General features: G+C 44.6%; 1 protein-coding gene across 9 annotated transcripts in view; it reads right to left on the reverse strand.

Moving 5' to 3' along the window:
* Positions 1-3777: 3777 nt before the first annotated feature.
* TRAPPC12 (trafficking protein particle complex subunit 12) overlaps positions 3778-25606 on the reverse strand; it is a 56339-nt gene continuing 34510 nt past the window's right edge. For 7 of the 9 annotated variants that reach the window (XM_028722455.2, XM_028722447.2, XM_028722450.2 and 4 more), the window contains 6 exons: positions 24327-24399; positions 20026-20099; positions 11696-11794; positions 6222-6322; positions 4816-4903; positions 3778-4129 (listed from right to left, as the gene is read on the reverse strand). In XM_028722455.2, coding sequence (XP_028578288.2) covers positions 3887-4129; positions 4816-4903; positions 6222-6322; positions 11696-11794; positions 20026-20099; positions 24327-24399 — 678 coding nt within the window. In that variant the 3' untranslated portion in view covers positions 3778-3886. The remainder of the gene's footprint in view (positions 4130-4815; positions 4904-6221; positions 6323-11695; positions 11795-20025; positions 20100-24326; positions 24400-25606) is intronic. The other 2 variants (XM_028722454.2, XM_077926362.1) reach the window with 2 other exon arrangements.

The raw sequence follows: 25606 nt of genomic DNA on the forward strand, positions 1-25606 counted from the left end.
TATTGATGATGTCCCTTAAATTTCCTGGGTTTCAAAGGAAGCAGCTCCTCCCCCTCCCTCCCTGCCGGCCAGGGAGGAGGGAGGCTCCAACTGTGTTGCTTGGCTGCGTTGCTCACCCAATAAGGAGTCTAAGAACGACAGGGGGTGGAGCTTGCATGCCTTGTGCCGATCAAATCGGCCGCGTTGCCTGGGGACTCGCCTTTGCTCAGTGCTTCCCAGCGGAGAGGTGATGGTGGTTTTCCTTGCTGCATCCCCTTTGCTGGGTTGCTGTGCTGTGGGAACCACCGCTTGAGGCTTCGTTTGGCTGCTGGGTGGGCTTTCTGCCTTTGGCTCGGAGGGGCTCAGAAGTTGAACATACCTGTGCCTGGAAAATCCCTTATTTTCGAGGCTGCTGGTCCCTTATTTTCAAATCTGCAAGTTGACAGCTATGGCTCCACTCCTGGGCTACAGCTGCCCCCCCCCCAATGCTCCCACCTTAGAGTTTGGCTCATTGTATAAATGAAGCAACTTTCAACACGCTTCAGGGCCTCTTTTGAATATAATGAGACGTTTGGGGTGGGAGAGCCTTGCAACTTTTAATCATGGAGGAGGGGCTTTCTGCTCCCCCCAAAAACCATTCATCTCTCTCATTGTTCACAGGTGATCGGACCAAGCATGAGTTCCTTGTCCTGTTGCCTTCAAAGCCCTGCACAGCCTTGCACCCTGCCTGAAACCCCATTCCAGAATACTCCATCAATGGATGGGAAGCCTTTGCCCTCCAGATGTGGTTGCATTCCAGCTCCTGTCCTCCCTGACCATTGGGCATGCTGGCTGGGGATGAGATCATTTAGGCGCCACAGGTTCCCTGCCTCTCACCCATGTGGTTGCCTTTCTTTAACTCTCTCTTCAAAGCCTACTTTTTCCATGAAGTCTCTGACGCTTATTATTTATTATTCTTGTTGCTGTTTCACTTCCGTGCGCCCTGGCAGAAAATGAGCATGTTCTATGATTTATCACCTCCTTAAGGGAAACAGACCAGGCTTTTCTCCTTTGCTTAGAAAGAGAGATCCTTTATCCCGTGTAATCTCTTGGAAAACAGGAAACATATTCTCTCTCATCAAGCCACCCCCGCTCGCTCCAGAATTCTCCAGGAAAGCTCAGAAGAAGAGAAACAGATTTCAGATTGAGCCAAGGAAGAACTCACTCTTCCTTGATCCTTACTGCAAAAGTCTGAGCGCCTCTCTGTTAAGGCAGCAATAGGCTGGCACTTTAAAGAGCAGCAGTTCAGGCCATGTGAAGTTCTGCTATCTGCCACTGATGGAAGTTGGCCGCATGTCACATTTACTGAGGTCTCAGCCCTGCTTTCCTTCTACAGAGGAGGAAAGTTCGCAAGATGCAGCAGGACTGAAGTGGCGGAGATTTTACAAAGAGGCACCAGCTTGAAATCAAAAGGAAGGCCGGGCTGTAGGAAACCCCACACTATTTACTTCTTTATACATGCAAATTCCACAATCATGCAAATGTTAGAAGACAGAAAGAACAATGGTTATTGTGGAAGGTTGCAGGACGTAAAAAACCACAGCAAAGGCCAGGCTGGCAGTGTGGAAGGCACTGCAGTGCTGCTGGCATGACATGAAGCAGACCTAATGTGCTACATTAATAGGGTAAAGTTATGTGACATGCGGACATTATTATTCCATGTTTGTTGGCTTGCTGAGTTAGCACACCTAGGTGGGTCCTTGTGCAGTCGTACCTTGGATCTCAAACGCTTTGGCTCCCAAACAAATTGGCTCCCGAACGATCGAAACCAGGAAGTGAGCTTCCTGCAGCCAATCAGAAACCACGCTTTGGTTTACGAATGTTTTGGAAGTCAAATGGACTTTGGGAATGGAGTCCATTCGACTTCCAAGGTACGACTGTATAGAAATAGAGGCTCTAATGAAATGCCACTTACAGCATAAGTACATCTTGCACTGGGGCCCTGTTCCGGAGTGTTGTATATACTCAAAATTGTGTATACTCAAAGCAGCACCTGCGTGAGCATCCTTAGCTTCTGGAACCAGCTGCACCCCTCCCCAGAAGACCGTGGGGCCACCTGGAACAGTGGGAGGTAGTGGGGCTGCAAGGGGAGGAGGGAAATAAATGGAAACCACCCCCCATTCACCCATGGGAGTGGAGCGAGGGCCTGCAGTGGAGTAACTCATCACCACTTGGGATCCAGCCCATTGTTTTGAGCTATTTATAGCAGCCTTTCTCAACCTGTGAGTCCCCAGATGTTGTTGAACTACAACTCCCATCACCCCTACTTAGCAAGGCCAGAGCTCATGGATGATGGGAGTTGTAGTCCAACAACATCTGGGGACCCACAGGTTGAGACCCGCTGATTTATAGGATTCCCTGGATGTAGACATTAGCTAGCTTGAGAGGGACATGGCAACATTGGGACACCAACAGAAGTCAGAGGGAAGTTTAAACATTGACTTCCTGGAGGCCTATGAACTGCTAGTACACATAATTGTGAAACCACACAAACACCAAGGCGGGTGGGAATGGGTTTCAGCCACATAGCTGTGGCAATGAAAGTCAACGAAAAAAAATGATTGCACATAAACAATTACAATATGCTAATCCATGTAAAGCTATCGTAACGGATGTTCGTTAACATGGCTGCTGAGGTAGTATTTGGGACTGTCAATGGTGGCAAGGTGTTGGGGAAGGGAAATAGTCTCCTGACCTAAGTTTTTGTATAAAAGAAGCCTATGCACAAATTTACTTGGTGATAAAACATTACCTTTAAAGGAAATCGCTGAAGGTCTGTCCAGGCAGAGAGGGCACTTGCAAACAAACGAATAAACAATTGGACGCTTCCCCTTGGATTGGCATCGCTGTGACCATGTTGAGAGCACAAGGCCCCTCTATTCTGATGAATCCCAATGTATTTGCGCCAACAAGCAAAAGGGAAGCCCTCATTGGAGACATCCTTATAGGAAATAACACTCAAGCAGAGCTGTGCTGAGTAACCCCTCCCACTTGAACCCACATGCAGAGTGCTAATGCTTAACACTTGTACAGACTTCCTCACAATCTGAAACCCTGAGCAGCCAAGGTTCTAGATCACATGGGAGTCTCCTGCCTCTCTGCAGTTATTTATATTCTCCATGTGGCTGCCAGGGGAGGGGCGGCAACTGAGGGCAGCCCAGTTTCCCACGTGTATGTGCTTACTGTGAGCAGAACACCCTAACAGTAGAGACGATTTTAGGGAGTGGGTAGCCTAGGAATCCAAATGCTAGTATCTGGGCACCTTTATTTTCTTTTGCCCAAGTTTACATGTTGGACAGGAATGGATAAAGCAGTGGGGGAATGGGACCATGCCACCTAATTGCACAGATCTGCTTTGAGATATAATAGGACATTAGCAGTGGGCGCGATGCATTCGGGAAAAGCTGAAAGGCTGCCTATCTTCATAACTTCGCATTTTACTGCAGCGTTCTTGCCTCCACCGCCCACCGCCCTCCAATTATACACATGCAATGAGTTTAGCTGGTGTCATTTTATCACTAAGCCCCAAATGTGTTCAGAACAAAAGCCATCAAGACAACTTAGCTCAAGTGCGCTGCTATTTGCAGGGAGAAAACCCATCTGAATAACTGTGATTGTTTGTACATACTATAAGCTTGGCAATAGCTTCAGGGATGAAGTTGGCTGTAGATCAACACAAAATCCCTAGGGTGATAGCCAGGATTTGTTGAAAACAGACCAGCGTATAAACTCGTACAACGTAGTAATTTTACCATATGCTCATAATTAAAAAGCTTTTTATTGCTCTAGCTCGAAGAACATTTACAGATTAGCAGGAGTATGTACAACTTCTGAAACGATCCTTTCCAAAACAGAAAAAAGGCTAGGCTTATCCTAACTTGAGACACTGAGTGTTGAAGCTGTCGCCCTCCTTGAGAGCCACAGCTTCAAGCAGAGCCTGCTTCTTCTGCATGCTGCGAGAGGACTCGAGTTCGTACATGGTTGTCAAATTGAAAAGGACGCTCTCGTGGAGGTAGTTCCTAGGGTCCTGTTGAACCATTCCTTCCAGCTGCCGGAGGGAATCCTTCAGTTTGCCCAGATAAAGCAGACAAACTGCGGCATTGTTGTTAGCCTAGAGAAAAGGTACATTAGATTCATCCATGGAACAAAAAAAATAATGCACTTCAAGATATTAATTCTAAGCACACTGTAATTTGCTCTTTCCTTCTGAGCACGCTAGAGGGTCAGTCCTTAGAATATTGTCTGTTTGCCAAAAGTCTTGCAAAGAAACTTGAAATGGAGGCCAGGCACCAGTATCACTTAAGCCAGTGTTTCCCAAACTTGGGCCTCCAGCTGTTTTTGGACAACAATTACCATCATCCCTGACCACTGGTCCTGCTAGCTAGGGATCATGGGAGTTGTAGTCCAACAAACCCAACTTTGGGAAACACTGACCCAAGCAATACTGCTCTGCATCATTCATTTGCTTCAATGAGGTTTGCATAAAAAACCCAACCATCCTAAAGCGCTGAGAAACGTTACTGAAAAGTGTTGTTCTTGTAAAATTTACTGATTCCCGGGAGCAATGACTTGCCTATGCCATGTTCGTTTGTGCAACGTTAAGTACAGTTTGGGGCAGCGGACTCTAGAGTAGGAATGAGGAACTGGCGGTGCTCCAGAGGTTGTTGGACTCAAAACTCCCATCAGCATGGTGGGAATTACAATCTAGCAACATCTGGAGGACCATTAATTCCCCATCCCTGCTCTCAAAGGATGCCATTTTAGAAGCCTATGATTTAACTGTAAGACATATCCTACCACAGCATTGGATGGGTCAACCTTCAAAATCTCTGTGAAGAATTTGTGAGCTTCTGCAAAGTTGTTCTGACCAAGATGGAGGAATGCTCTGGAATACAAGAGAAAAAGAGAGAGTGTGCTCCTTTAGAAGATGAAAGTTACTTAAGAAAACTCAAAGTAACAGAGACATTATAAAAGGTGACGGGTCATCCTCGTTTCCTCAAATTTCCGAGTGCTCTTGGCCACTGATCTTCATCATGGGGCCTTGATATTACAATTTAGATTTCAGATTAAATGCGTAGCAAACGTATAGCAAAGCAAAGCTAAATTCTAATGATGAAAGGAACTGATGATCATTTCACATGTCATGCAGAGTGCTGCAACAATCCTAGGTCCTTGTCTAGAATACTATACGTATATGTGCTGGCTAACAGGTTTCCTGCATTAACTCTTTTTAATTTGAAATATAGTTAAAACATTTTAAGTGTACACCTAAATAACGGATGTGTGAACTGAAGAACTTTTTCCAGCCCAATTCTAAGCATATTTAATCGGCAGTAAGTAGGGATGTCAGAGAATTCCAATGAAAACAGAAAGGGAAGTGGAAACTGCCAAAGTTTGCTTATTTTCCCCATGTTTGAAACAGAAATCAATCCAGCAAATAAAGGTTTTCAGTTTGGTTGTTGCTTTCAGCCTGATAACTGATATTCCCCACTCCCATTTGCACTCTGTGTCTTTGCATTGAAACGAATGGGGTGGAATACTGCAAAGACAAATTTCTTTATGTAATTAATCACATCAATAATGTAATTTGCACACAGCGAGACAACTAATGTAGTTTCTAGAGGAAGGCGAATTGCAGCGGAACAGAAACACTGTTGCATAAATCAAATACAGGGTGAAACAGAAAGCAGCGCCTTCTTATACCCCTAGTAGTAAGTTACACAGAGTGAGGGATAGATCAGTTAGTAGAGCATGAGACTCCTAATCTCAGGGCTGTGGGTTCGAGCCCCACGTTGGGCAAAAGATTTCTGCATTACATGGGGTTGGACTATATGATCCTTGTGGTTCCTTTCAACTCTATGATTCTATGAATGGGACTTCCTTATAAGCACATATAGGACCACAGCATTAAGCTATGCTGGAGAGTGATTTGAAGAAAAAGGTTTGGAGTGGACAAGAAATACTTTTCAAGTCAGCTCTTGTAACAAAGGAACTAGAACTCAGTCAATCTAAGATAACATGACTACACCATGTTATACAGATCTCAAGGGCTGGTAGATGCCAATCAGTCTTTCTTCTGACAGTTGTAGTTACATAAAAGAGAAATGAAGAGAAAGGGGCATTCTCTTGGGCCCCTTAATGTTCACAGTGCATTCTTTGCAAAATCATGTTTAAGATTAATTTAGCTTTTTTACATTTCCCACCTGTTCATTAAAACCATAATTTGGTTCTTCAGCCCATCCAATTTCTGAGTCACTTTCTCGACGTCTTGAAAATACTTTTCAGCCATTTTTATGTCTCCAATCTGGGTGGCACACACAAAAAAATATTGTAAGAAACATTTGCTGCAATTAACAAAGCACACAAGGGAGGCATCAAAAAGGTAGGTTTTCATACAAGAATACCTTTCTGCACTGGGCGGGGGAAGAAGGAACGTACAAGGAATATGAACAACAAGAAGTAGTCAAAAATACATGTGGCTAAGATTAGTCGTTTTGCCTCAAAATCATAAGGATGCCGTTCCATTAAAACATTTCACACAGAAATTGATTCAAGATATTATTGCAGAATCAGAACTCAGAAATCTTTCTTTCTTTCTTTTTTCAAAAAAGGATTAAATTGATATATGCCTTCCACAACCACAATGACTAAGGAAAGTTAGGATATGTAATGAAATCCTGACTTAGAGGAGCAGCATGTTTTTCCTTGGTTGCAGAGCAAGCTCTACTCTTTTGTAATGACACAAATACTTCGCTCTGAATTTAGCAACGATCAGGCAAGCTTTCAGCTTTACTGCTTCCAGATGCTTAATATCATTACTCATTTAAGGATGTACTGGTTTCTTTCTAAAAAACAAAATAAATAAAAACAAGTGGGTGATATCCAACGAAGCCATACATAAAGCAGACCTGAACTTCCTGATACTTAATTCCATTGACTTCAGCAGGTCTCTTCTGAATATGACTAACACTGGATTATAACCTAATCCACCCCCCAGCCCCTCATTTGAAACACTGCTCTGAATAGTGGACAGGAACGTAACTTCAGAAGGGATAGCCAATCAATGATCTGCACATCCATCTTTTGCTGGAAAGAGGGAGAATTGCTCCTCAGCTCAATACCCTTGAGCAAGGTTGCACAAATCTGATTCAACTTACGCACAACTGTGTATACCCCAAGTTTCCTGTAGCCTGATTTAGGCAGTGGCTTTCATGCAAACCATAGTTTACACAGCGCTTGCCATTTATAGCATGTTCCTTTTCTTAGGTTCACCAGTTTCTTGGAAAGGGGAAGAAGTTGTTTTTTTGCGACTGGAAAGCTCAACGTCGTCTTCAATTGATGAGGAAAAGAAAAATGAGACCACTTTCCAGTACAAGTTTTTGTGTGCAGTGAAGAAAGGAAATGAGATAGAGAGAGAGGTGTTGCCACAGAGCTTTTTTTGAGGGGGGGGGCATGAAATGCACTGTACAATTCCCACTTTATCTTCAACGCAAGACAGGGTGGAGAGTTGTGAGTTCCAGGATTGCTGCTGGAAGGAATGAGTGATCAGGCCAAGACAGGGCTGTACATCTCGTAACCCTGCCAGCAGCCCCTGGGTCATATAGTGTTAGCCTGCCAGGTTTTCTGCACAGTCCAAACAGGGAGAAAAACCAGGAGGCTTTTTTAAAGATCAGTTAGTAGAAGTGTGCATGCACACGAAAGCTCATACCAAGAACTTAGTTGGTCTTTAAGGTGCTACTGGAAGGAATTTTGTTTTGTTCAGGCAGCCTGTCACACAAAACTATAGGGCTGCATTCAGCTTGATGAATAGTAAGCTACCTCTGCCACCCTAGAAGCAAAGAGTTCACTGTCCATCTCCTATAGCTCCCCGTACGTTTCTGAGCACAATTCAAAGTGTTGGTGCTGACCTTTAAAGCCCTAAATGGCCTCGGTCCAGTATATCTGAAGGAGCGTCTCCACCCCCATCATTCTGCCCGGACACTGAGGTCCAGCGCCGAGGGCCTTCTGGTGGTTTCCTCATTGCAAGAAGTCAAGTTACAGGGAACCAGGCAGAGGGCCTTCTTGGTAGTGGTGCCTGCCCTATGGAACGCCCTCCCACCAGATGTCAAAGAGAACAACAACTACCAGACTTTTAGAAGACATCTGAAGGCAGCCCTGTTTAGGGAAGCTTTTAATGTTTGATGTATTACAGTATTTTAATATTTTGTTGGAAGCTGCCCAGAGTGGCTGGGAAAGCCCAGCCAGATGGGTGGGGTATAAATAATAAATAATAATAATAGTTACTACTACTACTACTACTACTATGTCCAACCCCAGGTTCCAAGTATTTTGCAGTTCTGGGAGTGTATGAAGAAGTCATTTTGCAGCAGGGCCTCTGTCCCAATATCAGCATCTACAGGTTTTTGCAAATGCTGATGGAACTTGCTTTCTCTGCAACTTAATTGTAAGAGGACTTAGGTCTGGGGCACCGGCTTCAGCACTTTTTGATGTCAAATGCTATGTACTTAAATATTCCCCGGGTGGGATTTCACTGCTGCATTACATTTTATTTAAATGGTGGTTCTCTCCCATCCTTGCCCACCACCTCAGGGAAATGCTGGGATTTACATTCTCTCTCTCTCTCTCTCTCTCTCTCTCTCTCACACACACACACACACACACACACCCACACACACACACACACCCACCCACCCACCCACCCACCCACACCCACACACCAAATTTCATCAGACATGACAAGGCAAATATCGTTTTGGAATTTAACAACGCATAAGACAGTGAAACACTGACAAGGGAGAAAAGGCAACGTCTCTGGTGCCGCCCCCCCAAACCATGTCGAGGAACAGCCGCGTTTTCAGCTGCCGTTGTTCCAAGGTTATGTAAGGCAGGCCAATAGGTTTCTCGTGCTTTGTCTTCATTTTTTTTGCGGCACTTGAAGGAAAAAGGCCCCGTTCTGACAGTAAAAACCACTAATTCAAGAATATCCAATAATCTCTCTTCCCTCAAGGCCCCCTGCAACAGCAAACACCGAGGAAGACAAGATTCCCTTCAGAGCCTGTTAACATTGCTCTTTGAATTGGACAGACAGATTGCTCCTCTGAGACACGCGCCACTCTCCTTGCATTGTCCCCAAGGTTGGGCATGTTGTCTTTGCAGCAAGCCCAGCCTCTGATGAACCTCAGAGCAAGAGAGCGTAGCCAGGAAGTGAACTCTGCTCTCTTGTGCGCTCCACTGAGACCCAGAACAGCCAGCTGCTATGGAAAGGACTTACAAGTCATCAATAAATGTAACATAAACAGGCACGAACTATTTTTTCCTAACACATCTCTACTTTATGTTTTAATAACCTTATTTGATATACTCCCAATTATTTCAATGCTTCTCCAGCTGCAGACAGCCTTCAAATACCAACCATTTAATGATGGATAGAGAGAGAGATAGCTGAGTTATTATACTTAATTCGAAAAGCTTAAAGGTAAAGGTAAAGGGACCCCTGACCATTAGGTCCAGTTGTGGAGGACTCTGGGTTTGCGGCGCTCATCTCGCTTTATTGGCTGAGGGAACCGGTGTACAGCTTCCGGGTCATGTGGCCAGCATGACTAAGCCTCTTCTGGCGAACCAGACCAGCGCACAAAAACGCCGTTTACCTTCCCGCCGGAGCGGTACCTATTTATCTACTTGCACTTTAACGTGCTTTCAAACTGCTAGGTTGGCATGAGAAGGGACCGAGCAACGGGAGCTCACCCCATTGCGGGGATTCGAACCGCCGACCTTCTGATCGGCAAGTCCTAGGCTCTCTGGTTTAACCCACAGCGCCACCCGCGTCCCTTTTCGAAAAGCTTACTGCCAGGGAAAACATACAATGGTCCCATCACGAATGGGAGTAGCAAACCACAATCTCTGACCTAAAGAGTTTGGTCTGAAGCAGAGTTTGTGGTTTGTTTCACTTCAAACAAGGCCATGATGTGAAAGCAAAGCTTGTTTGGTGTGAAACAAGCCATGATCCCCAGTTGGGATGTAAGGCCAACAATTACATTAGGGATCATGGTTTGTTGCCCCCATTCATGGAGGAGTGAAGGGTTTATTTCGAGGTATGGATTGGGTCATAGCGTGGTATGGTGACTGGCTATTGGAAAGTAGGCCTTTCCAGTGATGGTGTCTGGCTGTGGAATGCTCTCCCCAGAGAGAGGCAAACCTGGCTTCTTACTAGGCTGTCATTTTGGTGCCAAAAGGCCTTATTTTCTCAGGCTTTAGCTGCCCCATGAACACTGTTACAGTTGTATACACTTGGAAGCCAAACGCCTTACTAGTCCATCATTTTGGCTCCCGAACGCCACAAACCCAGAAGTGAGTGTTCCGGTTTGCAAACATTCTTTGGAAGCTGAATGTCCGACGCAGCTTCCAATTGCGTGCAGGAAGCTCCTGCAGCCAATCGGAAGCTGCGCCTTGGTTGTAAAAACATTTTTGGAAGCCGAACGGACAACCAAGCTACGACTGTATTGGGGAGGGAGGGAGGTTCTTTATAAATATTCTTGATGAATATTTAAATCTTGCCATTTAAGTGATAACAAGAAACCCTGAACAACAGAAAAGGAGGGAAACAATATCCGAAGAAGAGGAATAGACTGCCTTGTCATGTACGAGTTTTATAAAGAGCTCAAACTTCAAAGTAGGATGCCCAGAACTCTTAAGCACGTGCTTCGATTCAGAGCCGCTCTGTCAAGGACTGATGGGCTGTGGCTTGACAAGAGTGCAGAAGAGCAAGCTAACCATCCACGGGCAATGGACTGGGGCATCTAGGTATTCCCTCCCGCCATTGTGGTGTGGCAGATCTCTCCTCTTGGAAGACAGGAGGGGCATGGAGAGTAAAGAGCTAAAGAACAAGAAGTGCCGATTGGTGCTGAAGACAACCACTAATGTTTTTTAAAGGGCTACAGCAGGACAATGGCAGAAAATTCAAGTGGCTCATGCTGGGAATCTGCCCACTATGAAACTGTGTGTTCTCTCTTTTGCACACGCTCCCACTCCCACTCACCTTCGTCTTGAGGGCCACTAGCCTGAATACTAAACTGCAAGTTGCAGAATTGGAAGATTCACCCGTTTCCATGTAGAGAGAGAGAAATGTGGATTATGTGTGTCACCCCATTGCAAACTGACTGGATGTACATTTAATTTATAGCAGGGGGGGGGGAATGTGTCAAGTGAGAAACGTCTCTTCAAAGCACAGCTTACCAAATATCAAGTATCATTTTAATGAGACACGGGCTTTGTTGTTTAGACTATTACATGCTCCTTTCAGCAGAGTTTGGCAGTACCGGTGGTGCCTGGTAACCTACAAACAGCATTATTATGCTCTGGATGGAATAATAATTGAGATGCTCAAGGAAGGCAAGGGAGAAAGTGTCAGGCAAATAAAGACAAGAACCTTCTTCCCAAACTTCCTTACATGCCTTATCAAGTTTTGTATTCTCAGTTGCCATTTAATTAGCCATCTCTGTTCAGACCTTTGGGTGTGAACTCAACCTTCTGAACTGTTGAGTTTCCCGTTGTACCATTTGGTTAATAACCAACACATCAAACAATATACAAGCAGGGGACTTTTATCGCACTCAAATATTTGTTCTATTGTGGTCAAGAAGGGCTGTCACTTGGGCTTTATTCAGAATCAAGTATATACCTGCAGGAAAATCCTCCCAATTCCACTCAACAGCTGAGGCTCTTGCTCCGGGTAATATTTGATGACTGTGTGATATGTCTCCACAGCAAGCACGTAGTCCTAGGGGGTAGAAAGCACACACACACACACAGAGAGATGCAAGGTCAGCGGTTGCTCTTTGCTCTATGCACACAGCAAATGCACGATAAACAGATGGAAGCAACGTAGTTTAAAGATAGAAAAAAATAGGACGGTTGGGAACACAAGGAAAGGGTTGCCCCTGTCTATGACTAAATGCTGCTCTACTGGGTTTAGCAGGGTAAGGGAAGACACTTGGATTGTACAAGAAGATGCACGACCAGGTTGAAGACCTCACCCATTACGTGAGCAATGGGACAGCTGTGAAGACAAAGGAGACCTGAAATAAAACCAAAATATCTCTGCCCCCCCTCAAAGCAGAACCAAATATATCTGCCCACTAAGCAACAGCTTTGTATTTGCCAAAATCATGCACAATGGGCGTACGTGTATACACACACACACACACACACACACACACACATCTCCTTCACCATCTTTCTGTTTGGCAAGTGAAGCCTCCTGCACAGCCAAGTCAGATAAGACTGCCAATGTTCTAAAAATTCCTCTTGCTGGGAAAACAGCCACGGCTCTTATGATGAGGGAACAGCCACAATGGCTAGATGAAGGGAATTTTAAAAGGAGCTCAGGGCAAACGGATGGGGATTTAGCAAACAAGTAGGGATTCCTCCCACATTAATACTTAATGTTTTTGGAAGAGATGGTTGTCAAAGAATGCTTTCAGAACGTTTGTTTGCTTCCTGGGTGTGGCTTCTTGATTGATAGGTCTTGGTCTTGATTTAAATATGGATTTTTTAAAAAAAATGTACAAATAATGAAAAAAATAACTCAGCACAGAAATGACAATGCAGAGAAGCATTATACCACATCGGGCGGGGCAATATTTATTAATATTCCTAAGTCAAGACATTCCTTAGGCTCAGACCATGTTACATTAAAACACAACAAACCAATAGATACACATAGAATAACTTTAAATGCTTAACCCTGACCAAATATGAGAGATGCTACAAAGGTTCTGGGCATTTAACACAATGGCTCAACCAGTTCTATGCAATGGCTTTGACCACTAAATAACCCGTGAACCCATTCAAAGGACTCCATACACTAGCCTGCGTACAATCTAATAAAAATAATTAAATAATTTTATTCTTAATACCCTGCCCATCTGGCTAGGTTGTCCCAGCTTCTCTGGGCAGCTTCCGACACGCATATAAAAACATAATAAAACATCAAACTTGAAACTATACAGGGCTGCCTTCAGATGTCTTCTAAAGGTTATATAGCTATTCATCTCCTTGTCATCTGATGGGAGTGTGTTCCACAGGGTGGGTGCCACTACTGAGAAGGCCCTCTACCTGGTTCCCTGTAGCTTCACTTCTACAGAACTGGAGGCAGAATACCTCTAACAGCTGCTGAGATCATGAATGGGGGAAGTGTTGCTGCACTTTGGTCCGGCTTGTGGGCTTCTCAGAGAAGTATCTGGTTGGCCACTGAGGGAACAGGGTGCCGGACTAAATGGGTCTTTGGTTCAATCCAGCAGGGCTTGTCTAATGATTTCCATTTTCTTCTCCTGGAGCTCCTTCTGAAGGTCTGAGCTCAGGAGGCAGCTTGTGGCTAGCTGTGGTCATAAAGTCGGGAAAAAGTCTTCAAAGCCATTCTGCACTCCCAAGCGCTCCTCATTCAACGGTTTTGAATTCAGAAGTCTATTCTGGCTGCTCCCTCCCCAAGGAGCCAATAAATAATTGGGTGGTATATTTAATGAAAAACAATGAAAATAAAAATCAATCTTGCCAACTCTCTTTTTCTTCACCGCCCCACAACCAAGATGCTTCCATGCTTTATTGTAGTCACACTAGACTGAGATGTGAAGCCAAAAAAACTACTGCATTTTGAAGCAGACCTGCCAAATGTTTCTGAGAAGGGGATATACCCTATCAAATAGAAGAGCAAGTTTAATGAACATTAAAATTTGACTCCATATGAATACTATATTCAGCTGCAGGGCAGAAAGCTGGAAGTCCTTGTATTCTTCTTTATCTTTCTTCCCCTAATCTTTCTTCTCTCTTGTCTCTCAATTTCTCTTTCTTTAGGTTTTCTCTTTTCTTGTCCTTTCTTCTTTCTGCCTACGTTCTTTTTTATACTAAGTAGCTGTTTTATATCAGTGCATTATTTAAAAAAATACTTTGTAATGGGTATGTATTTTTGTATATCTCTGAATAAGTATCAATAAATAAATTATATAAACAATTGACTAAGAGTGGCCAAAACAACTCTAAACTTCAACGCTGATGTCAAGGAGAAAATTTTAGGAGCTCTTTAGAATCCAGTTACATGGGCTTCGTCCCACTGAAATTGCTGGTCTTAAGAAAATAACTTGGGGTGCAGAATGGCAGCCCTTGCCTGGGTACTGATTTAGTCATCAATGGAACAGTTCCAGGAATACAGTGGATATGACAGCCTCCAGAAGCATTTTTTCTGTTATTTGTGTGGCAACAGCAAGAGACAGGCTGTAGCCAAGTGGTATTACTGCAGCATAATTTAAGAAAGATTTATGATGTATGTCTCCTTTAAATTAGAAGACAGAGGCTCTAAATCAAGCAAGAGTCCTTAGGCATCAGTCTCAGGCCTGACTAGGTCAAGCAACTCTCCTTCCTCTGCTGTTTTGGTTTCTTGAGATCCAAATGCCAAAAAAGAGAGAGAAAACGAACAAGTTTCTGTCTTAAGAGTCTATTAATAGCCAACAACATGAAAGGGAAAATAAATTTAAGCAAAAACTGAAAAGCAAACCTTTACAAGAACAGTTCAAACAGTCTATGTTTTTAAATGCAGGGCAGTATTTCCAAAGTGTTTAACAATTTAAACACACACACACACACACAAGTGAACTAATGTATAGCTCTCTTCACGCTTACCTTTCCAGTAGTACTGGAAGTAAAATTGAAAGCATACGTTTTTCACTTATTTCCCACTATGAAGCAATGATCATGCCTCTGGAAATCGCAGACCCAGAGTAAGATAAAGGGACCCCTGACCATTAGGTCCAGTCGTGGACGACTCTGGGGTTGCGGTGCTCATCTCGCTTTATTGGCCGAGGGAGCCGGCGTACAGCTTCCGGGTCATGTGGCCAGCATGACTAAGCCGCTTCTGGCGAACCAGAGCAGCACACGGAAACGCCGTTTACCTTCCCGCCGGAGTGGTACCTATTTATCTACTTGCACTTTGATGTGCTTTCGAACTGTTAGGTTGGCAGGAGCAGGGACCGAGCAACGGGAGCTCACCCCGTTGCGGGGATTCAAACCGCCGACCTTCTGATCGGCAAGTCCTAGGCTCTGTGGTTTAACCCACAGCGCCACCCTTCTAGACCCAGAGTAATTGCTCCCAAAAAAGCAAACTGCCTTGGCTCCGGATCTTTCCCCTTCTTCTCCAGTTCTGACTTTCTTTAGGCGATTCAGTTGGGAACTGAAATTCTGGGAGTGGAGCAAAGGGTTCAACCTTTATCCCTGAAGCATTTCCCCAACTTAAATCACTCCATGAAACAATCTGCCCCAGAGGGGGAAACGTACAGGTGAAAATTAATGTTCATTTGTTTTCCCCTTCATGTTACTATTTATTTATCTCAGTGCTATCAGTAAACGCAAACCTCCGTACCGGTTTCATAGTTAGATGATTCTTTTGTATCTATATAGTGGGAGGAAAAGGCAAGGGTAGAATGCTCAAGAGAAAAGAAGGTGGGAAATGAAGGAGAATGGAGATATGCCCTAGTGCTGGGGAGAACTCACCTTCCAGCACTCAAACACAAAGTCTTTGTTCATGAAAAAAGAAAACAGCCAGAGTTATTTTCCAGTTAGGTTGTACTGCTGTCAGGATTACGGTGCAGAATGCAGCCTCTCAAGCATTATGGGCAAATACTGGCTATTTGTGAAATTTATGATAAACAGCCCTTTGTCAATTTATTTGTTGAATTTTATTTATTTATCAGATTTCTCACCTGCCCTTCAACTTAAGGTTACAGGCTACAGTCAGATAATATGCAGTTACATATAGACAGAGCTGTTACAATTATAAAACAGGAGAGTTCCTCCAAATGGAACAGAAGAGTAAAACTTCATACAAAACCCTTTCATCTGTAAGTTGGAGGTTTGATTACAAAAATGAGGCATAACTGACTCCAAATTCCTTTCTCCATTCATTGGGGCTCCAGACTATCGTCTGTGGCCTCCTCTTCGCATTGGTATTTAAATGGCATGCCCTCATTCCAGTGTTAAGAGCTCACTCCTAACCAGTTTACGTTTGGTTTTTTTTAAAGGTGCAATACTGCTATTAATCCAGTTAATAGCAAATGCTGTTTTAATTAGACTGGTTACTTATACCTTCTCACCAATCTCCACATCATCATATTTTCCCTGTGTTCTTCATTAGAAAGAATCTATTTCCAAAATTAGTTAGAACACAAGCACTAGAAAACAGCACTTTTTTTGGGCGGCGGGGGGGGGGGGGAGGGATGTCGTTAGATGGTGGTATATTGCACTTTACAACGATGACAGAAGAAACAACAACCAAAAAAAATCCTAACGTTTATTTATTACATGTGAAATCAAAGCTGACAACTAAATGATTTATTTGAAAGCATGAAAAGTAAAATAAAAATAAAAATGCACCCAATTCTTGTAAACAAACACTCTTAATTATCTGTACTCATGTGATTTTAATTTTTACCTGTGTGATTTTGTGATTAATTTTCATTATGAAAATTAAGGCGAATGCTTTTATAGCAACCCCAAATTACACATTACGTTAACTGGATTTCTTCATTAACTACATTTTTTGAAAGGGGAAAATATGTAAGGGGAGGGCAAGCTTATTTCTCCCCCTCCCTTATTCTAAAAGGCACATGGTTCAACACTGTATAAATCCGCGGCGTTTGCAGAAGTGCAAATGCGCATGGATGGGGATACATGACTTATGAACGTGGCGCCACGCTGCATGTCAGATGTGAATTGGGAGCGCGACTATTCCACAAATGGCAGATAACGCTGTCGGGATACTTGTTCACAGCAGGGCAGGGCGCAGCTCTGCGATTCCAAAATGAGACAAACAAGCCATGTTCCCATGTTCCCACTGTGGCTCACGCTCCCCACCATAGGGATGCATCTGTGGAGAAGGCACGCCATGTTCTAGAGAGCACCTTTCTCAAGGAATTTTGGTGCACCTGATGGGACACTTCCTCTCAGTCCACTGCATCAAGAGATGGCTTGCTGCAAGTTGTGGGAAGCTTTGTGGGGGGGAGACGAGGGAAAACCGAAATTAAACGTCCTACCAAGCAACAAAGCCCCGCAGTTTCCCTGGATTGTGGCCACAGCCTTGAAATCCAATTTCCTTCCTTGAAAGTAGTATGTGAACATTGCTCTCAGCGGAAGAATCTTCCATGGAAATGAATGCCTGAGCTGGGAAGTGCAGACAGCAATATTCGACGGGCAAGTTGCGAGAAATTTTTTAACAAGGGCTTAACGCTTGAACACAACGCTGCCAAGGCAGAGATCGGAATTCTCAAAATGGTCTTGGAAGGCTGTGTTTAGAGATGGCTGTTTATGCAAACCATGATTGCATTTGGATCTAAGACTGAGTTGCGGTGCTTCAAAAGAATTATAAAGAAGGGGGGAAAGTAAAACAAACAGATGGCCAGCCGCTACTAAAGGGAGATGATACAAGATAGATTTAATACAAAGAAGAGGAGCAAGGGTTGAATGTAGAAACAAAGACGTCTATACAACCTGTGTATTTTAAAAAGGAATATTTTAAAAGGGATCTTACTTTTGTACTTTATTATCATTAAAATGCTAAAGTGATACTTTCCTTGTTTTTTAAAAGATTTATTGCTGCTATGATCTTCAGACTATTATAGCATACTGTTGCTATTTCCTACCTAGAACGAAGCATCTTTTCCTCTTATCACTATTAATCACCTACATGGTACCACTGCTCTGCCAAGTATGCTAAAAAAAAAAGTTTTCCCCCTCACCAGGTCTTTTCTTATTTGACTCGCATTTGACAGATATATTGGATTTGAACCTGTCTCCAACAGTCAGAGTTCACAGTATTCTTTGCCTCTACAAAAACCAGCTTCCCATAGAGTTTCTTGAAGACTATATCACTCCTTCAATAAACAAAAGCTTGTCCATTTCAAATAAAACGCTGACATTGCCAGCATTCAATAGGAAGCAAATCATAAACTCAAGCTGGCGTGGGGTTGTTGGTTTGAAATGCAGGTGTGTGTGAGAAGGTACGTGGCAATCTCTTTGTGGGGAAAGGCCTCTCATGCTGTTCCAGTAATCTCAATAATGGCATGGTAAACCCCGATTGATTGAATGCAGAATGCATGCATTTTGCACTGGCTAAGAACCAGTGGGGACGCGGGTGACACTGTGGGTTAAACCACAGAGCCTAGGACTTGCCGATCAGAAGGTCGGCGGTTCGAATTCCTGAGATGGGGTGAACTCCCGTTGCTCAGTCCCTGCTCCTGCCAACCTAGCAGTTCGAAAGCACGTCAAAGTGCAAGTAGATAAATAGGTACCGCTCCGGCGGGAAGGTTTCCATGCGCTGCTCTGGTTCGCCAGAAGCGGCTTAGTCATGCTGGCCACATGACCCGGAAGCTGTACGCCGGCTCCCTCGGCCAGTAAAGCGAGATGAGCGCCGCAACCCCAGAGTCGGTCACAACTGGGCCTAATGGTCAGAGGTTCCTTTACCTTTACCTTTAAGAACCACATATAGTGCTGCTTCACACAAATGGTTTGTTGTACAGTGTTATCCGCAAGTTGGTTTCGGTCATGTTATTTGTGTATACTGCTTCTCTGCATGTGCCGCAAATAAAATGGTTCATAGCAAAGTCCAAGGAGTCTCCAAGCAATGCAAGCAGCTTGTTGAATGGAGCTACTTTCAAGTGACGCAAAGGGTTTGTTTCTTGTTGCCAACTCCAAATGATTACGTTTCATGTTGCAGCCCTGCTGACTTTCGTGCATATGGATTGCATTTAAGGATTGTCTGTTAAATGCGCATGCCAGGTTCTAGAAGCGATGCAATTTATCACGACAATTAACGAAATACAGGAGCCTAGCCTTTTCAATCATTAAAAATTTCTCACTCTGACTCGCAAAATTATCCTTCCGCCATTCTGAGATTTACAAAATCTGCTCAAGCTGCGTGAGTTGGCACGTTAGCCATTGGAAAACAGGCCAGCTATTGTCTCAGGACGGGTTCAAATGCTGCAAAACTGTCTGTACAGGGATCATAGATCCAGTAGAGAGGAAGAAACTGAACGCAACTCACAACAGAGCACGGCACGTGAATGGCTGCTGGGGAAACAAAGCTTTCCTTCATCTTTCCACGCAGAAATGTTCTGGGTAAAGGTGTTGAGAGCTAGCATTAAATCAAGACGCCGGCCTTCTTTGGACACGGGGACTGATTTCAGCCTTTTGAAAAAAGGAAACCAGGAGAACAAGGCCTGGGAAATTAAATTTACTCAGCCACGTAGAGATCTCAGTTTCGGAAGGACCTGAATTAGCTCAAAGGTATTTATTAATACCTGCCAACCTAGCAGTTCGAAAGCACGTCAAAGTGCAAGTAGATAAATAGGTACCGCTCCGGTGGGAAGGTAAATGGCGTTTCCGTGTGCTGCTCTGGTTTGCCAGAAGCGGCTTAGTCATGCTGGCCATATGACCCGGAAGCTGTACGCCGGCTCCCTCAGCCAATAAAGCGAGATGAATGCCGCAACCCCAGAGTCAGTCACGACTGGACCTAATGGTCAGGGGTCCCTTTACCTTTACCTTATTTATTAATAGTGGTCGTAACAAAAGGATCTGAAAACTCTTGAGTTAGTAAGCCATGAGGGAATCGGTGTCATGGCATCACAGAGTTGGAAGGGACCCTGAGTAGTATTTAAACACATTTAAATACTACATGTCAAGTCTGAAACCCGTGGCATCGTCAACAAGTGGAAGTAGAACAAACGTAAACACCAGACATGAAAAAGGGAGCGAGAAGGCATGAAACTGACGCTGGTCATAGCAGGTTGGAAATCCAGCCATAAAAAAATGTATATTCTGCCTCGTTCTTGCATGGCTGCTTAAAGTGATTTCAGCAGGTGCATCCGGCTTACACCCCACGTAACGGCAAGCAGTGATCTAACTCATCCTCAGCCTCTCTGAGAATCTACTCGAGTATATATGGTAACTGCAATGACGGTACCCACCTACCTTCATCATTAGCAGACAGTTTGCCGTAGAGTACATCACCCGGCCCAGACGTGACCTCCACAGCTGAACGGAGGCTGTAAAATGAGAGCAGCTTGTGAATGTGCACAAATAAATTAGAAGCTCTTTCCCTAGCCATCAATTATCAGTCATATGCGTTCTGATTTAAATGATTTCCCCTCGTTAACACCGCTGCATCTCCAGCGCAGTATTGCTAGCATTCTGCTAGCATTGCACGGAAAACCCCCGCACCCTCTCGATAGCGCGAGGCTTGATTGGCGAGAGGAACAGACTGCCGGAATAAATGAAGCAATAACGCAAAGCTGGGAAACGACCTCTCAGGTTTTAGCTCAGGCAAGGAAGCATCCATTTTTTCCCTGACAGCAGAACAAAAGGCGGAGAGGGGAAAGGGAAAGGGTGCTGAGTTATCACAAGCATTAGTTTGCAACCGTGTCATTAAAAGCTTTAAAATCTACACTGCTCAGTTCCTTCAAAACTGACCAGCAATTTTTTTAAAAACCTGAATTTGCAACCAGAGCATGAATGTTGAAGGGCTGTCTTGGTCTGGGGTCCTGCACTCTCGCCTCTGGCGTATGAGATGCTGCCGAGCTGGTCTGACACCCCTACGCTACTGGAACACATGGGGTTTAAAGGCTGCGGCGTATTATAGCAGCAGCAGCCGATCTCTCGCTCCCTTCGCTTGCAGACAGGTTCCTGCTGTGTGAAAAGGAATGGCTCACATTGATTGTTCGCTGCTTAAAGGGATCCGAGAGTCGCAAAGCCAACTAACAGAGCCTCTCCTGTTACAAAATGAGCGCTGGGGTAAAGGGTGTGTGTGTGTGTGGGGGGGAATGGTTTCTAATTTGTAGTTAAATATGTCCAGGGCTGCAATCCGAAGCGCACTTAGGAGGACGTTCTGCGAGACCCACTTCTGATGCAGAGGATCAGGCTGCCAATTTAATTGCTTTCAGGGTGAAGGTGATGACGATGTGCCCATGATTGTGGTTATCACTCAGAAGGAACATCGCAAGGAGAGGAACCGAGAAAGAAAGGTGCAATAGAATTGCCGGAATGGCAAGGAAATGTGCCCCAATTTTCCTGTCTGACACAGTATGCTCTTTTTATTGCTGCAAACCTTTGCGGGGGGGGGGGGGGGGGGTTTAAACTCCTTATTAATAGCCACATCCAGGACTAGCAGAGAGTTATTCATTTAGATTAGTTCAAAGGAATGCCCTGCCCAACCTTTGAAACTCAAGCCAGCATTCACCATTAAAAAATAATAATTATGTGTGTTTCTATCATAGGAGCCAACTCCTAGGGGCGGAGGTCCCTTCGCGCCCCCCCCCCCCAAATATTTGAGGTCCCTCGAGTTGATGGGCATTGCCATTCAAATGGTGTGTGTGTGCCATGTCATGTGACCGATTATGTGCATCAGGGCTTACCTGCCGGCCCCCCAATATTTTATTCAAGTTGGCACTCCTGGTTTCTATTATATGCATATGTGTGAGTGCATGTGGGCATGGATGCACATTACACTGCTCCCCCCCCCCCCGCATATCCTCACTCCTAACCTCGAAAGCCCAAGAGCAAAAATTGCACATAATGTGGATGTTATCCTTTCCCCTACAGATGACGCAAAGCTGTCCAAAACCCATCAATGCTTCCTACAGCTGCTTGGTATCAGTGGAAGTGAAGCAGGTCCAATATCAGGTTGAGCAAACCTATATAAGATGCACTATTACAATACAAATAAGTTTCTTCCTTTTTAAAATAAGAGCAAAGCTATGGAGAATTTGTTCATTTTTATTTGTAACCACTGTCATATTACGGCTGCATCCCTTTTGTGCATTTTTTGTTGCTCTGGGAACTGTGTGCTGGGGAGCACCTGTAGGACTTGATGCCTTGCAAAAGAAGGAGAAGGAGGAGGAGGAGAAGGAGGAGGAGGAGGAGGAGGAGGAGGAAGAGGAGGAGGAGGAGGAGGAGGAGGAGGGAATGGAAGCAATGCACTGCCAGGAAAATGGTGCAATGCTAAATCTTTTTCCTCCCACTGAACAAATGGCAAATGCGCTGTCCTGCCCTGTTCTGCAACAAGCTGGTTTGTGCAACACCTACTTAAGAGCAGCAGTAGGGAAATTATGCTGCAGATCTAATCCCGGAAAGAACTGAGGCTTGTTTCCAGTCACAGTTCACAAGGCAAAAAATAAAGGTTTGCCTCAGCTGGAGCGCGCACAAAAACAGATAGAGAAAGTTTCCTGCAGCTCCAAACTGCACCAGAGGCCCTTGCAGAGAGCAGATCTGATTGACCTACTCTGGAAGAGATGCCAATAGTCCCCACAAGTGTCCTCTGGGCAGCATTAGGCAGACAGGCAGCTGTAATGCTGCCGCACTCCACGCGCATAACAACCTCTCACAGATGCTCAAAAGCCCCCCTCCTCCCCTAAAGGTTCCGCTGGCTGCCTCTCCTTCCCAGCCTCCGCCGAGCTCAGCTGAGCTCTGAAAAGCAGCTGCGCCAAAGGAGAGGGAGAGCAGGCAGACAGAAACCATCATACTGGAGGGTGGGGAGCAGAGGGAAGTACCACAGGGCGCAACTAGGAGAGGAGCTGTAGCTGTCGGGGAAACAATGCAAAATTATTTAGAGCCAGGTTGGTTAAACACAGTGAAATGGGAAGAAGAACCCCAATATTTAATGGTTCCCCCTCTCAGGTAGTTTTGAGTCTTTGCAGCTATAGGTTTCTTTGTGTGGATTAGAATGGGCTTTACTTAACTAGCCCAAGATTGCTCTGACAACGAACGCCCCATAGCCACCAACACTAGCAAGCTTTGCCTGGATGGCTACTTCCACTGCAGTCAGGACTCAAGATCCAAAATACACTGGTTTCCCTTATCTTGCAGTCATACCCTTAACCCCCTAATTCTAGATGGGTAGTGGCTAGCTATAATTATTTGATAAAAGAAAGGCAGCATTCAGAACCGCTCTCTCATTACATGTTACGTTCTACTAGTCACTGGAAACAGGGCCATTTCTACACTGGGGTGTTGTAACATTGTTGAATATTTTTTATTTCCCACGCTACCCACACATTTCTCCCTGGTTCTGCCGTTGTCAATACACTGAGGACAGGGAGGGGTGTCCTTATTAAAAGTTGTATAAAGGCATTAGTGTATTTTGGTCAAAGTAATACCAGAGAGAGCGCGGACAAATGTTTTATCGTGTTTTTAATAATCTGTTGAGACCTTTGTATCAGTTTAATTCTTTGTCTTGTTCTTTATGATCCCAGTTCATTCTTGAGAAAGCATCACACTTCCACCACGGTGCTCGGGTTGTCTACCTCGTAATAAGTGCCTTGCCTCTGGCTGATTCAAGCCCACAAAGACTGGCTGGACCTTCAGTTACTCGATGTAACAGGAGGAAGACTAGATTTATATGCAGGCAATTCAAGGGAGCGGGTCAAATTCAACCTAGCCTGCCTGGACCCAGGTGGCTTTCTGACGGTATGGAACCAGTCAAGAGACCTAAAATAAACTTTGCTAAGGGCACAGCACAACAGAAATTCGTCAAGAATGTCAATCATCTTAAATGGGGGAAAAAAGAAGTTTGGCTTTTAACCAGGCACCAGTGAACAGAAAGACTCCATCTGTTCATGGGTGGGACCAACATCCAGCACAGCATCCATACATGTGATCAATTATGTTGATCCAAAAAATATTTTATTCAAGTTGACACCCCTGGTCTACAATACAAAAACACAAAACATAGTAACAAATAAAAACAATACAACCCCCCCTTTCGCTCTTGGGGAAATATTGGGAAAGCAGAAGCCCTGCAAAAAAATTAAATGTGGCATTGTAGGGTGGGAAAGCCTTTAAAAAACCCAACAACCTAACAGGCAACTGACAGCTTAGGGGCCACGCCACGGGTTCAAACAAGAACCCCAAATGTCAGGAAGAGAGCCTTATGGGGACAATGAGCTGAGTTTTAAGACTAAATGCTCCTTTGGTTTCTAAGCACCGCACTGCTATTATCATAAATCTGTCATTCTCGAATGGCAGCGATTTTCCTTTTTTTTGAAACTGGAGAGAAGATTGTGATTTAATGCATCGCCACGATCAAAAGTAAAAAGCAAATCTGCGAAATGATTCCCAGCAATCAAAATACAGGGGTGCATCATTTTAAAGGCTGCACGAGCGGCAATGCCCCTGTTTTAACAGCTACAGAGCAATCTTGTGAGAACTTCTGACAGTATTTGGGTGAGTGATAAAAATACACCGACTGCGGAAGAAAAGGCTTCAGGGGTTGTGCCTACCTTGCCTGTTCTCTTGGGTAATGGTAGTCATGCTTCCATCTTCTGCAAAGCCACATTCCAAGTTATCCAGTATCTGCAATGAGTATTTTTTTAAGCAACTTTGTTGAGTTTGAACGCCATGCCAGAGGGAAAGCAAAAAATTTGTAAACTGAAATCAGTCATGGTCACCATATTCTGCACATAGGGAGATTCAAATAGGGCCCCCCCTGCCCCACACGAGAGCAACTTTTGAAAACACCAATCTATTGGAAGTAATAGGAATCACCCTTCAAATCAATTAAGAAGAAAAAGAGAGAATGCTTTCATACTGCAGCTTTGCTGAAATGACATACACCCAAGAGTTAATATTCTGTGAACAAATGCCAGCTCCCTTGGCCTGAAAGAGAGATGAGCGCCGCAACCCCATAGTCACCTTTGACTGGACTTAACCACCCAGGGGTCCTTTACCCTTTACCTTATTCCGAACATAACTGGAGAAATACACGCTAGGCCGGATATCAATTATTTCCTTCAGGGGAGGGTTATTAGCCTGTGCAAAACGAAAGCAGTGCAACACAAACTGAAGTAAGCATGTTCAGTGTTTGGATTTGGATTTGGATTTGATATCCCGCTTTATCACTACCTGAAGGAGTCTCAAAGCGGCTAACATTCTCCCTTCCCTTCCTCCCCCACAACAAAGACTCTGTGAGGTGAGTGAGGCTGAGAGACTTCAGAGAAATGTGACTAGCCCAAGGTCACGCAGCAGCTGCATGTGGAGGAGCGGAGACGCGAACCCGGTTCACCAGATTACGAGTCCACCGCTCTTAACCACTACACCACACTGGCTCTCCAGTGAGTTACTTTGAGGACTGTATAAATCCACTAAACGAATTTGTCATCCGTGGAGCCAGTCATTGCTCACCGGTGACGACAGCCCAGTGAGGGCTTCCTATTTGGGCCGCCTGCCAGTGACTGAGACTGCGAAGCACCTGCCACAAGACACAGTTGGTAGGCTTCAATCAGACAGGCGGGTGACACCATTGTGCAGACAGAGTGCTTGGTTCTAGACCAAGGAGATCAGGGTTCAAAGAGCTGGTCAGCAATGAAACCCTGTAACTGGTATGGGGCCGGTCACAGCCTAACCCACCTCCTAAGACTGTTGGGAGGATAAACTGGGATCATGCCCGTGTACGCCAGCTTGGGACTACTTGGAGGAAGTGAGAGATATGTGGACATATGGAGATGAAGCCAGAGCTCACCGAGCCCAGTATTGCAGCAGAGTCGTCGGGCAGAGAGCTTTC

The sequence above is a fragment of the Podarcis muralis genome, chromosome 3, assembly GCF_964188315.1.
Source record: "Podarcis muralis chromosome 3, rPodMur119.hap1.1, whole genome shotgun sequence".
NCBI lineage: Eukaryota > Metazoa > Chordata > Lepidosauria > Squamata > Lacertidae > Podarcis > Podarcis muralis.